The sequence below is a fragment of the Poeciliopsis prolifica genome, unplaced genomic scaffold, assembly GCF_027474105.1.
Source record: "Poeciliopsis prolifica strain line A6 unplaced genomic scaffold, Auburn_PproV2 SCAFFOLD007, whole genome shotgun sequence".
Classification (NCBI taxonomy): domain Eukaryota; kingdom Metazoa; phylum Chordata; class Actinopteri; order Cyprinodontiformes; family Poeciliidae; genus Poeciliopsis; species Poeciliopsis prolifica.
The window spans coordinates 8,654,494-8,668,996 of NW_026562382.1; the positions used below are offsets into that span (position 1 = coordinate 8,654,494).

Below are 14,503 nucleotides of genomic sequence, written 5' to 3' on the forward strand. Positions count from 1 at the left end.
CTAAAACACAGTGGTGGTAGCATCATGTTGCAGGGATGATTTTCTCCAATACTGACAGGAAAGCTGGTCAGAGTTGATGCCGAGATAAAAGGAAGTAAATCGAGGGAAATTCATCCATAAAAGCGTATTAACAACTCTAAGCATTCACCAAGAGCTCAGATAGTAACTGATGGTCACAGATGTTTTTGTGCAGAGTCCAATTAAGTTTTAGCTATTTGTAAACAATGGGAAAACATTTAATTTACATTTTGTGTAAAGCTGTTAAAAACATTCCTCGACATGTAATGTGGTTCTGCAAAGTATTGCTTGCCACACTTTTCAGATTATTAGTAAAAATTTTGAATACCCTGAATCAATTTTCCTTCCACCTCATGACTATGTGAAAATTTGTGTTGATCCAATAAGATGCGCTTAAATCTGAAGCTGAGATGTGACAAAATGTGAAAGGTTTCAAGATTCGTAAGGCACTTTAAATGAGCTATTAGTCCAAATGGGCTTATAAAACCACACAACCTACTTTGTCATTTTAATCCCATGAAGACAGAATTTAAGCAGCCTTTTAGAAAGAAAAAGAAAAGTCATTTTCTTTAGGTTGGGTCAATGTTTGCCTCAGATTTTTTAAACTCCTTCCAAAAGCTTCCACCTGTTCCAAACTCCTAAACATAACAAACGAAGGCCAATCGGTGTCAAATGTAATTTGGCCTTCATGTAAATATGCATACATAGACAGACATACCTCTGGAAGATCGGAAGTGCTTGCTTGGTGCAGTGAAGCCACGGGTCCCATGGACATTGACTGCTGCAACTCTGAACTGGTACCATCTGCTGGCTCTGATGTCAGCCAGTTGGATGCGCTCCTCTGCGGTCTGAGGGACAGATGGGGGAGGAGAAGGGGGGGAGCAAACCACAGGGGTCAGGGTTTACCTAGGGTCACAGCCCCAATGTGAGCCTCCTGCCACATCAGTCATCTATGTGTTTCTCCCTGCCAAACTTTCAAAGACCCTGTGGCTGTGTGGAATGTGCATCAGTGTGCAACAGTCTGTTGGCACTCTGCAGCTTCACAGCTGTAGCATGACGCATGCAGGGATAAGGGAAGCTGTAACTTCAGTGTGAGGCATATCTGATTACAAGAATCAATGACCGAAGAGAGTCTACAGGATCCACTAACAGAGACCTTCCTGGTGTACTCCGTTTGTTGGTTCTTACCTGGGCCACTGTTTGCCATTCTGTGGCATCATCCTCACTGGGATGGATGCCGTAGTTCCAGCGGCGCTGAACCACGTAGAGGACCGGCTCAACTGAGATATTAAACTTGGACGACCAGCGGATCTCCAGCTGACCCGAAGGCTGCTCCAAGAACACCAGATCCTTCCTCGGTTTCAGAGGGACTCCTAAAAGTACAGAATGAGTTAAAATCCCCTCTGTGTGAAACACTATAGCTCAAATTCAACAAGATTTCTTTTTCTTCTCTTTTTCTCTCCTGGGTGAACAGAGGCTGGAAAAGAAAACAACAACATCTGAGCTGGGAAAGATACAGATCTGAAAATGAGACATGACCTCAGTGCAATAGATTTAATACATGCTGAGGGTTAACAGCATCATCTCTCTCTGTTGTGACAGGTTGTGATATTTCCTGGCCGGCGCTTTAATGTTTTAGTAGCTGCGCTTCTCAGTGATGATACACATAGTTTGCATTTAGGTATGCAAGATGGAGTGCAGAACACTTTTCTCTCTCTCTCTCTCTTACAGGTGCAACACACAGCAGTGCAAACAGGCGCACATGCACAGGATGTTAATTTGCATCTGTGAACTTCACTTTCAGCTTTTCAGACGAAGCTGACGTGGCCATGTGCAATAAATATAAAGATAAGAGATTTATAAAGCCCAGTGCTGAGGCAGACGCTCAGCCAAGTCCAGCAGAGGCTTTCTAGCTGATTTATTGCGGTGGAGATATAGTGAGTTGTTGACTGAGCGTTGGGCACAGTGATAATGAGATGGAGATTGGAAAAACAAGGCTGAAAGTACAGCAGAGGGCTGCACACACGACACTGTTCCTAATAAATCACCTGTTCTCCTCCGGCTGTTATGCTGGACCTCTGTCGCTGTTCATTGGCTCAATGCTGCTTCACATTTATGAACGGCGTCAATGCTTGCTCAAGGCCACCGTGCTGCGCGCCGGTAAACAACATTATCAAGGCTGTTTCCATCCACAGCGTTTGGTCTGCTAATATTGCTGTTGAGTCATTACACAGAGATTGGAAACGTGCCTCGCCAGAGAACAAAATATCTGAAGATAGTGTTTGCGTTTCAAACTGATATATCTGGTTCTTTAACATGGGAATCTGTGGAGTTGTACCAAGAGTCACTGTCCAACCTGAACGATCTCATTTTGGAGTTCAACTCTTACCGGGGAGATAAGCACAGGCTTGTAGAGAATTTCATTCTTGGTTTAGAGCCTGATATAAATTAGTTTCACCTGGTAAGTATTTAGAGCAAAAAGGGATGGGCTGTAAAAACAAAAAGTTTTATGATTGAGATTAACTATGGTTTACTAATCTTTCAAACAAATTCAGGAATGGGTGTGACCTACATTTTTTGCTTCAAAAAACAAAAAGAAAACAAGAAAAAAAACTTTTTTTCTGAAGCAGTGATTTTGCTTCAGAAGCTACAATACAGTTGACTTTCAAACGGAAAATTTGACGGAGATTAGGATGACCTTTGGTGATTTCTGGAAGAACACAAGATGATTTGCTATTGAGGAGAAGCTGCATAACAAGCGGCTGATGAGGCAAGCAGAACAGTATGGAGGAGACAAACAGCAGGGTGCTGTGTTTTTAATTTTGAATTGTTTCCTTAGCAAATATTCTGAGTACAACCGGATGTGCAGTTAAGCCCCAAATTATTCAGAACTCAGAGAAATTTTGATTTTAAATTATTTTTTGTTGAACCAAAACAAATGGTTTCTGTATAATGACTCAATGATAGGAAATGAGACTCTTAAAAATTTGCTCTCAACAACTACATGCATCTTTCTTATATATTTTTACCACTTTTGGTAGTTGTTAAAAAAATAGTAACCAAATTAAAATCAGTTCACTTGTACAACATCCCTTCAATTTTGATGTAAATAACCTTTTAATGCAAAAGTGATAAAGTGCCATTTCCATTGATCTCCAAGAAATGTTTTAACATGGCATGAATTCACTTTAGCTCAAGTTTGACAACCAGTTAGCTGGACTTTCCAATGAAAAAAAAAAATGGCCACAACATTTCCAAAGAGCCTCATGTCAAAAGACCTTAATTACCCCTTTGGGTTGTACGGTTTGAGAGTATGAACTTTGTTTTGTTCCACTGATAGCAAATCTCTGCAAACTAACAGCTGGGGGTCATTGAGCTGCGGTTTCACAGCTCTGCGGCGTTTTCTGAGTCTGCGTGTGTTTCTGTACGCGCGAACAAACGTGTCACATTTCCTGCACAATAACCAACACCGAGCTAACCACAGCATTCTTCTTCCCCTCCCACTGCCTTTGCTCATCCTCCCAACAAAGGCACACAAGCCTAAACACACGTGTGCAAAATGAAAAGTGAAAAATAAAAAAAATATGATACACACACACCAACGGACAAATGATACAATTTCGCTGAAGTTACTCTCTCCAAAAACTTTTGTCAAGTTTGTTCCAAACATCATGCAGTGTTCATCTGTCGGGGGCCACACGCGTACTTCAAACCATGATGTAACTTCTGCCGTTCATTTGCGTCCATGTCATGCCAAACATTACACTTCGGGAATATAATTCTCAATCCTCACGCACATACTGTCATGAGGACTGCTCTAATTATGGAAGTGCAGGACAATATTCCAAAGACTGCTCATTTCACAATGTTTCCTAATGAAGTCAGATATGGCTGGGACTGATTGATGGAGCTGTAGTGACAGTGTCAACGTGACTCCACAACAAACGCACTGGGTGTATTTGTTGTGGAGCTATTTTTGATCAGAAATCATCCGAAACAAGCTAGATTTCATCACAAGTAGTGCCACGTCTTCAAACGAGAGGAGAAAGTGCAAAACTATAGAGATTCTTAAGAAGTTCATAAAATTGCTCCTTTTATTCTTGAAAAGCATATTTTATCAAAGCCCTGTTTCCTCAAATAAAACTTTAAGTGGTGAAAGAAGATGATGCTTTATTACAGATCAAAAGCTCAGCGGGGGCCCAGTGTTTCTGGGAGCTTTGACGTTTTTCTGCCCAACGCCGTACACATGAGCTGAGAGGACCCTAACCTGAGCATCCACATCTGAGAGTGATCTCACAGTGGGGGAAACGCTCCATTTCTCCCCGCTACAGTTTGCTAATGGTTTCCAGCATCGGAGCTCATCACGGCGAAGACTACAAACACACGAAGAAACAATTACGCTCTTCAGAGCATGAGCAACTAATTAGACCTTTAACACCGACGACCGGGACAAGAATTCTTTCAGTGTAATTCAGTGTAAGTGTAGAGCTGATGGCGGTCTGTTGAGGGCTCTGCGGTGTTTGGGATCCATCAGACGCCGCTTGATGGATCTGAGTAGTTCTCATTGACTGGCCCGAGTGTTGATGCTGTCAGTGTTACAGTGTCTTGGAAAACACCACTCGTGTGTTTTCACATTTTGTTGCATTATACCCAAAAATTTCAATTCTTGTCCTTTGGATTTTATATGATATGTCTGATCTAAAATATTGCACTGTTGTTGTGGCTGAATGCTTGTTGGAAGATAAGCTTCTGTACCTGTCTATAAACATTTTGTAGCATCCAACAGGCTTTCTTCTAAGACTTGAATTTCTTTAACCTTCTCCACAATTTTATCCCTGACAGTGTTGCCAGGTAGGTGGATTTCAGTCCTTGGACTGGATAAATAGTTATGTGTGGGTTGTTGAAATGCAGGCTTCTTTTGCAACATTTGACGAGTTTTTAAGAAAGCGTTCAGATGAAATATCTTTCTAAGTGCAACAGAAAGTGCAAAAGATGTATATTTTAATAAAAAGTTACTGAAAATGGTCAGATCTGGCAACCCTGGTTCCTGAGCATCCTGCTGTGTTCCTTCGTCTTCATCATGCTAATTGGTCACCAATATTCAATAACAAATTCCAGAGGCCACTTCTGATTTATCATTTTTCTTTGTCCAAAAAGAAAATACAGTCACTTTATTATCATGCATTGCTTTTCATATATCAAAAAAACATAAAAGCCCAAAACAACATCATAAGATATGGGCCTTTTTTATAACTAAATACTAAAAAGTTCAAGATTTACAACTACTTGTCAAAGCAGTGAAGAGGAACCTCACTGCTATCCACCTTATAACGATTCACACTTTCAAGGCATGACATGTGCTTCCAAAACCCGGGAGATTTTTTCTAATCAAATACAAACCGAGAATGTTTCATCTTTGTATGTATCGGATCACATGTTCTTGCTGCACAGCGCTAAACAAGAAGCACAGCAAAACATGCTTAGTGTCATTGAAAGCATTCTCCTCTACAGTCTATAACTGTAGCTGTTCAAAGATAGATTTAAACTCATCTTCCACTGTTCCATCTCCTCAACTCTGTTATGGCCTTAGGCTGCCAGCAATATAAGCTGCTGACAGCGTGTATAATGTAGATCCCGCTACCAATCTCCAGGTTCAGGGGGCCTTTCGGTTTTCTCTCGCATAACGACTCAGCACCCTCAGAAAAACCCCAGTCGCCTTGAGCAGCACTATTAAAACTATTTTTACCGGAGCTAAGATTCCTGGGTACATCTGTGTCTGTAAAAACTCTTTTGAGCTTATACTACGATTTCAATACGAGGAGCTATATTCCAATTTGCAGCAGAAATGGTGTGACGGATGCGTGGGTGAACCGAAATGTAAAGAGATGAAATAAAAGATTTATGATTCTGAGCACGCAGTTGAAAAAAAAAAAAAAAAGATGTAAGATTATCTGCGTTTACATCACTGAGATTTCCCATTGATGTCTCGCAGAGAGGGATGCACACTGCAGCAATTAATCACATTAAAATCCTGACAGCCCATCATTACCTATGATATATAATTTAGTTAATAAAAAAGAAGAGGTGAGATGTTACTGTAATCTGCTACAGTATCAAGCAATAATTAAACGATGGGTGCATGGACTATTACGCATTAGAGGACACAGCCAAATTGTCTGACACTCTGCATCACAGTCTGCTCGCCTGGGAACCCTGTTCTTCTGATGAATAACTGAACTCTGATCTAATTCAATAAATTATCTGCAGCGGTTTCTATTTTTTCCACTTGTAATGTAATGCTAATATCTATCTGGCACTGTTGCTGCCATTTGCTGGTGACTCACTACAAAGTAAAGCCGATCACTCTGAATATCCTTGAATTAGTCTTCAAATAGAAAAAAAACTTCATTGTAGGGATAGAGAAACCATATTACTTATGTATGGTTTTACTCTAAAACCTTACATATACCTTTATTATAAAGGTGACGACTTCAATCTATGTCAAATTATATTCTGAGATTCTTCGTTCTATACAAAACGAGACAAACTGTGAATCTTTGTGATGACAAGTTCCTTTGTTTGAAATCTGTTAACATTTTCAGTAGGTTTATCCATTTTCAGATAAACATATCTGAAAATTTGTATGCCTGGCAGTCTAGACATACAAATGTCAAGTTGTACTGAGAAAACTGGTTATGAGCTGAGACAAACCACCTCAGCTTGACAGACGACTGGCGGGTTGGAAGTTCAAAAATCCAATTATTTTCCAATCTGTGAACGCACTGAATTAGTGAGTAAAAGAAACAAACTTTTCAAAATTATTAAGTATTATTTGTTTAAGACAAAGTCAAAGGGAGTACAGAGGTATCAAACTGTTTTTCAAGAAATAAAAACTAAAACAAAATACTTTTTTCTGTTATAATCTTATTTCTTTTTTTTATAATAACAATAAAATAATAGCTCTCACTGTGTGAGTGTTGCCCCTGATTTTGACCTTGCACTATGATATATAATTTAGTTAATAAAAAAAGAAGAGGGGGGGATACAGATAATTATTGATAAAGACATTACAAAGAAAAACCTGGCAGACTCTGGGTAGGAACTTGAAAATGATTCGTCGTCTTTAAACAGGACAATGATCTAAAACATATGGCCAGATCCACTCAGAAATGGTTCAGCAAACACAAAACCAACTTTCTTCCATGACAAACTCACCCCACAGAAAGCCTCAGAGAGAACCCAAGTCTCTGGCAGGTCCAAAGAGAATTGTGCAAACAAGATTTGTGAAACATTCATTAGTGTGTTTGCTCTAGCATTGTGAAGCATTAAAGTTAAATGTTTTCCTATTGGCAAAAAGGAGTCTAAGCAGGTTAGCAACACAAGTGCCAAAGATTGTGACATCTGGTTTTAAATAATTTGGAATCTATTTACCCCATAGAATAAATATATTCAACTTTAATGAATGTAATGTAAGTCTTTAGAAGTGGAGTGATGCAACTAAAAAAACATAAATAAAAAAATATTAAGGTTGTTGTTTTTTTCTACACTATTTGTCAGAGGTGCTGGAGAGCACTGAAAAATTTGCTCTCACTTTATGCAATGGCTGTTGACTCAAAATTTTAAACCCGATAGGCAATTTTTCAACATTCAAATATTGCTAATAAACCAATACTGCTATTATGCTTTCATAATTGCTATTTTAGCAACAGTTTAATGAAACATTTTACTCTTTCTTTGATTCTGTCTGATAATAAATGTGTTCACGTAAGAGAACAGAGGGTTTTTTTCATTCTGAAGTAGTCGCAAAGAACACAATTTGTCATTACTAACAAAATTGGCAGCAACTATTTTCCCAAAAGCAGCTGCAGAGTCACACACTGGCATGTTTTCTTTGTCAGTGGATCAGCCTTTAAACACTCCAATCATTGGATGAGAAGTGGAGTCCGCAGGCAGCATGTTGCAAACCTCCAGCTTCTCAGCAGGCTAACAGCCTTCTTAATATGCCCCTCTGTGGTTGGAAAACTACTCGTGCCATGTGAATGATGAAGTCAGTGCAAGTAAAATGACTTTGTGTGGTTGCACTGTAAACCAATACAACACTTGTTCCTTCTGTTGTGTTTGCAACAAAGCAGCTGCTCAGTGTTTGCCATCCAGTTCATCAAACCACCAGTAATAAGAGCGCAGCCAAAACAACCACCACTGAAATTCAACTTCTACAGAAGAGAAATATACATTGTGATTCATTTCTTTTTTTTCTTTTTTTCTGTTACCTTTGGAGAGACTCTTGGGCTCCTAAATGTAGCTTTTTTTACTTGTCCAGAAACGTTTTATAGGTAACCAATGACATTGTCTTGAGTTGGTTTTGGGTTTGTTTATTATTTCAGCATTCATTAGTTTGTATTCTTTGATCGGGTCAGCTGTGTGTGTATTTTTCTTTGCTTCAGTCTTTTCTTAGATGCTTTAGTTTCAGTATATCCCTTATGCCTACTTATTTATTAGTTAGATTCATTTTGGGAAGTTTGCATACGTCATTTTCTCTCTCTCTCTCTCCTGAGCTTGCCGTGTGCTCTCTCTCCCCTCACACCTGCAACCCATTTCTGATCAGCCATCTGTTCCTTGTTCAGTAATCAATCTCCCAAGTATATGTACACCTCATTCTCAGTCAACCATTACTGGTTCCTCCTGTTAAATCCAGTTTCTTCTCCGTTCACTCAGCTGGCTTCTTTGCTCTTCATTTCTGTGATAGTTTTTTTTTTTTTCTACTCTGGCTTCCTGCGTTCCCTATAATTCATCCATCCATCCATTCATTTTCTTACACCCTTAACCCTACTCGGGTCGGGAGGTACTGGAGCCTGTCTCCAGCTAATGTTCTGGGTGAGAGGCGGGGTACATCCTGGACAGGTCTCCCTGTGATTCCTTTTTTTAATTCAAATTTCAAAACTACTTGCCATCTCTGGCTCACTGCATTTGAGGCCTTCAGCATCACAATATCATAACAGACATGTTGTTTCATGGGGGTTTAAGCAGAGTATGACATATGGCCAGTTGTATGGAAAAAAAAAAACTAACAAACATAAGTAAGCTAAAGTTAAGTAAATACCCGAAAATAAACCGATGTAACACTTGTTCTTTCTGTTGTATTTGTACTTTAGGAAGCTGCAAATTGAACTGAATGCATTGACCCCCTGTATCAATGAGCACAGTTAAAACTGATTTCTTGTAGATTTCTAACTTGGATATTTATATTAGCAGAAAAATGTCACATCAGACCATTCAATACTTCTGTGAAGTCTGCTACCAACCTCCAGGTTCAGAGGCTCTTTTGGAATTTCGATCACATATTGTTGCTAAAGGAATTTCAAATTGCATTTGGTTTGTTTCCAATTGTCATTCAAGATGGATGCCCTCAAAGGAGTAATGTTATAATCCTAAAGTTTAAATTGTTGCTATGGTTTGCTAAATTTTACTGTTATGTTGAGACATTGTGATCTGCTGCCAGAAAATAGAAACCGCTGATACTTACAATTTATTCTCAATAATATTTTTTGAAAGCTGTTCAAAGACAGTGCTCCTGCTCTTGATAACACTCACATTTGCTTATTTTGCCCTTTGAGGATAATTACTGCCCTCACTTTCATTTATTGCGAGGCAAGTTCACCTATTTTTTCCTATTACCTTTGTAGAGATTCTTGGGCACTTGGCAGGTGTGACCACAGCCGTTGCTGCAACACCTTTTGACCGTGGAGCACTCTCCATCCTCCTCACAGCTCTCTACACAAGCTGCAGCAAAGCCGCTGGCCTTCTCTGGCGCGGGGCAGTCGCCTTGCTTCACCCCCTCGACGGACTTCAAGAACTCGCAGCTTGTAAGACACTCGTAGTGCTTCTTGGGAAAAAGGGGCTAAAGAGAGAGGAAAGAGGGGGAAGGAGAGGAAAAATATATGTCAGATTAGTTTTTAAATGGCTGGCTGCAAACAAGCAGCTCTTTGACTTAACAGTGACAGTCCTGTTTAGATTTCAGCTTGTGAGTCACTGAAACGGTGAGTATATTAAATGGCTCTGATTCAGTCTCTCAGGAGGGTGTCGTTACAGCGCAGAAAGAGTTACTTCACACCCCTTTCAGAATTTCCCTTCGGTGAAATGTTCCCACTGGGTCTCAGAAAGCTCAAGCCCTGGAATCCTGAGGTATAAGCTCAGCTATTCGTGGTAGTAACATACCTCACATAAATCTTGGCACTGGTTTTCCTTCAGGTCCCAAGATTCCTTGCAGGGCTCCAGACACTGGAAAAAGGAGAAGGGTGTAAGTTCTTCAAAAGACACAGCCACATCAAAGACCAGCTGCTGCGGAGCATGGACCAGCATCGAACTGACACCTCACTGAGGCGCTTCCTCTGCCACATTCACAACAACCAGTCACACCGCGTTCTGTTACAAATGCCAGGCATGCCTTCAAAGGACACTCACTGTCTACTACAAAAGTAAATGAGGGTCTGCAGACAGAATCAAGGCCACTGTGGAAATCTGCTCATGCTTGGCTTGGTATGGTGTCACCCTGACAGATCTTTCCTTTTCACCTTAAACAAGACCTAGCCAAAACACGCAGTGTCTTGCAAAAGCTTTCATACCCTTTAAACTTCGCACATTGTCACGCTGCAACCACAACCTCAGTGTGTTTTATTTGGATTTTACATGACAGTGCATAATTGTGAAACAGGAGGAAAAGGGTTTCACTTTTTTTTTTTTACAGATAGGTGCCTCCTCTCTACATTAAAACTACTAAGTAGAAAGTAGTACAATCAACAGCTTAAATATGCCAACTATTTGACAATGTGGATTTAATCTCAGTCCTAAGTAAAAACATTGACCAACATGTAAAGCAAAAAAAGTAGCCTGCACGTCACACTAAACATGGAACATGGTAGTGGGGGCATCATACTGTGAGGTGAGAATGAAGAAAAATACAGGGCAATCCTGCAAACAAATGGCTGCAGACTTGAGTTGGGGAGAAAGTTCACCTTACAGTAGTAGCAAAAATACTTTTAAGACCTTGTAAGAATCTAAATATATAATAAACTAAATATTACAAAAAAGATAGGTTCATAGTGCACAGCTGACATGGGAGGTATCATCTCAGATATCACGTTTTTTTCAGTGTTTATCAAGAGGTGTCAAGATAAAAAAATAAAAAATAAAAAAACGGCAAATGAGATTAATGGTTATAACATGAGAAATTACCCACAACTAGGTAGAACATCCGGTATGTAGGCTATTATAACACTTACTAACCCACTGAGCCTGAATTTACTTGCACACAACACATTTCAAGCTTTTATTTCCCCAACTTTGTATTTGTCTACCATCAGGGTTCCCAAAATCAGTAACAAAAAACAAACAGTTAGATGCACCCATTCTCCAACACACCCGAATCAAATTAATGTCTCGCTACCAGACTCCTGCAGAGCTGAATGACATTCCGATGAGCATTTTATGAGCGATTTCACCATTTTAATTCAGGTGTGCAGGGCAAAGCATGCATCCAAAAGGTGCCTGTAGCTCTGGAGAACTGAACCCGGACACCCAGTGCCTATCACGTAAAATCTTAAAAAAAAACGTTAATTGATGTTAGTGATTGTAATGTGAAAAAGTGTGAAGCATTTACAAGGGAAGGCTTTGTGGTGTATGATGCACTCTGGCACCAGGAATGAACTCCTCTTCAAGTTGCACTTCGTTTAGAGTTCATGGGATTCAGATTTTTTTTTTCTTCTTCTTTTAACACAAGGAACACATTTACCACGCATTCAACAGGCACGGGATTACAGAAAAACCTCATGATGAACGAAGCTCAAACTCGATTTACCAAGCATAATGAGATGACACAATTTTTTTTCTTTTTTTTTTAAAGAAGCTCTGCTGCAAAACCAGTCAACCATTTATGCTTTAGAAACGACAACAGACAGCAAATCGGATTCAATATACAGCCGCGGTATCTCCAGATTATTCTACAGACGGAGTTCAGATGCAGAGGAGCAAGGCTTTTTATGTTCTCCTGCAGCTGGTGTGAAAGAGAAGAGCAAGCTCAGGGAAACCACTGCCAGGCAGCATCTGCACAGCACTGGGAGCAGCCCAAACCGCACCACCCGACAACCTGCCAAAGTCCCTCATTCAACCCTACTTAATTTAGCCTCTTTCATCGGCTACAGCGCTAAAGGTAGATTGAATAATGGACTTTCAAGACATTCTCCTTTATTTCTCATCTAGTTCAACATGTGAAAAGGACTTGCAGAGTTATGTAAGGTACAGTACAGCAGCAGAGTGGCTCAATGAGGGCATTTATCGTACAGTGGGGACAGCATTAAACACTGTGGTTGATGTAAGAAATCTCACATCTCAGTCAGAAGGCCAGATTTGTATATATTGCTATTTAATTCGCTCATTAGGCAGCTCTGTCATTATTTTACCATCCCTGGTGTAAAGTTTATTTGATTTTTATGGAGTGTGGTGGACGGGTGCATTATGAAACATAAACCTTGCTTCTGAAGGACACGCTGCAATCAAGGGAAGACGCCCAAGAGCCTGCCAGCACTCCATTACACTCAATTTCTCGTTGCTTCGCCGGCATCGTTTCCGGCAGGAATAAGCTCGGGCGCGGACGAGGTGACGAGTTTCTTACTGCTGGCTCGAGACTGTGGGGAGGGAAGGTATTTTCCTAATGACTTCATAGCAATGCAGATATCACTCCTGTAATTTCAGGCGTACGAGTGTCAAGTGAAGAGATAATTGGTGGAAGATGAGAGCTTGAAAAGGAGCTAATGTGGTTTGAGACGGCGCCAGGCAGGTGAAAACTCTGCAGCAGCTCAGGGATTTGAGATGACATCTGAGCTCTACTGAGCTCTCCAATGTAGGCTTCAATCTATAAAGATAAAAATCATCTGCTATTAATAATATGTTAACTTTATATCATTATTCTGATCTCGACGAGGAGCGAGAAAGGCATCCCAAGCCTAAACAACAAGCAGTTGGACTGGTGACAAGGAGCTGTACCACAGCCTAAAGGACATTCCACCGATAGACGCACATGTAAAGCCTCCAAATCCCCTCTACAAATCACTAAACATACACACATAAGCTCAGGGATCAAGCACGTTCTGCTCACCGAGCAATCTTCAATCACAGACTGAACGTATTCCTCTGGCTTTTCTTAAGGTGCAACCCTCCTCTCCCAGCTACTCATGGGACATTACAGTCAGTGTCACCTCGAGATGGTCTAAGCTTCTGTGCCAAGCTGCATGAATTAGCACGGCACATTGCGTACCAGAGATATTGCAACACAGATCCGAATGCTGGCAGTGAGTTTAGTGTTTTCTCACCCACGTATAACAACTCTTGTTTTTTTTTTTTTTTTTTTTTTTGTTTTAGAAGTTCCCCTCTAAAAAAAAAATAAATGAACTGATTCCTACCAGGAACTTTTGCAGCTAGTGGCTTTTATCATAAATGACACTCTTAATAAAAAATAAGTGTCTTTGTTGAGGCAGATCGCTCCCTGCAGGTGTGATGGAAACTGCCAATCTGTCAGCGTTCCTCGCCAGCCACACCCACTAACCTGACATTTCAGGAGGGAAGAGGAAAACCGATGACAGATGTTTTGCCAAAGCAAATAGGACAGCTAGATATAATTACAAAGGTGCTATCATCAATCAAGTTCCTGATTCTTATTTACACAGTTTGGTTCTCAATCTAAACCATGTTACTGATGCTGCCACGGGAGGTAAAACAGCTTGAAACACAGCCAGAAACTTTACTTCTTCCTAGCCAGTTTTTTTTCTGCCAGGAATATCTAGTCTTCAAAAGAAGAAAAAGCTTTTGACTTTCAGTGTTTTGGTAAAGTAGTTACACCCTTTTTAAAAAATGTTGCCAGTGGTGCACTGTTTATACCACACATTACAAGTACAAATCTCAGAACTGAGAAGTGCATTTGTATTTAGCCCCCTGAGGCGAAACATTACAAGTCCGAAGTCTTCTGGGGTATGTCTGCACCCGGCTTACACATCTAAGAAATTTAAATTCAGCTCAACCCTTTTCACTCAGGGGGAGTCAGGTTAGATGGAAAGTGTCTGGACAGAAATTTTTAAGCCTCACCAGAGATGCTCTATCGGATTAAGGGCCAGGCTTTGACTGAGCCCTTCTCTTTATTTACACTAGAGATGGCCCACTTGAGTCCTCAAGAGCTGGTGTCCTGCTTGTTTTAACAATTGGGTGAATTATTAAACTTCAACCGAGTCCACACCTCCAAGTTGCAATCATTTCTCAATAGCTGAGGGTCTGGAACTTCTATGCTGTGCTCTCATATGAAGCAAAGTGTGGAACAACACTACAAGTTCTCTTGTCCCTGTAAGCCTTACATGATGCTACCATCTTCATGTTTCAATATTTCAATATCATTTTTGCAGCATGTATCATTCTGTGGATTTTATTTAGGGTTGTCAAACTA

The 14,503-nt window shown here is 40.3% G+C and overlaps 1 protein-coding gene across 1 annotated transcript in view; it reads right to left on the bottom strand.

Moving 5' to 3' along the window:
- The window catches only part of LOC129361440 (anosmin-1), a 57,359-nt gene that overhangs the window by 14,901 nt on the left and 27,955 nt on the right, over window positions 1–14,503 (bottom strand). Inside the window, exons 3-6 of the mRNA XM_055032285.1 lie at window positions 10,234–10,296; window positions 9,694–9,916; window positions 1,207–1,391; window positions 737–866 (exon numbers count right to left, since the gene is read on the bottom strand). Coding sequence (XP_054888260.1) covers window positions 737–866; window positions 1,207–1,391; window positions 9,694–9,916; window positions 10,234–10,296 — 601 coding nt within the window. The remainder of the gene's footprint in view (window positions 1–736; window positions 867–1,206; window positions 1,392–9,693; window positions 9,917–10,233; window positions 10,297–14,503) is intronic.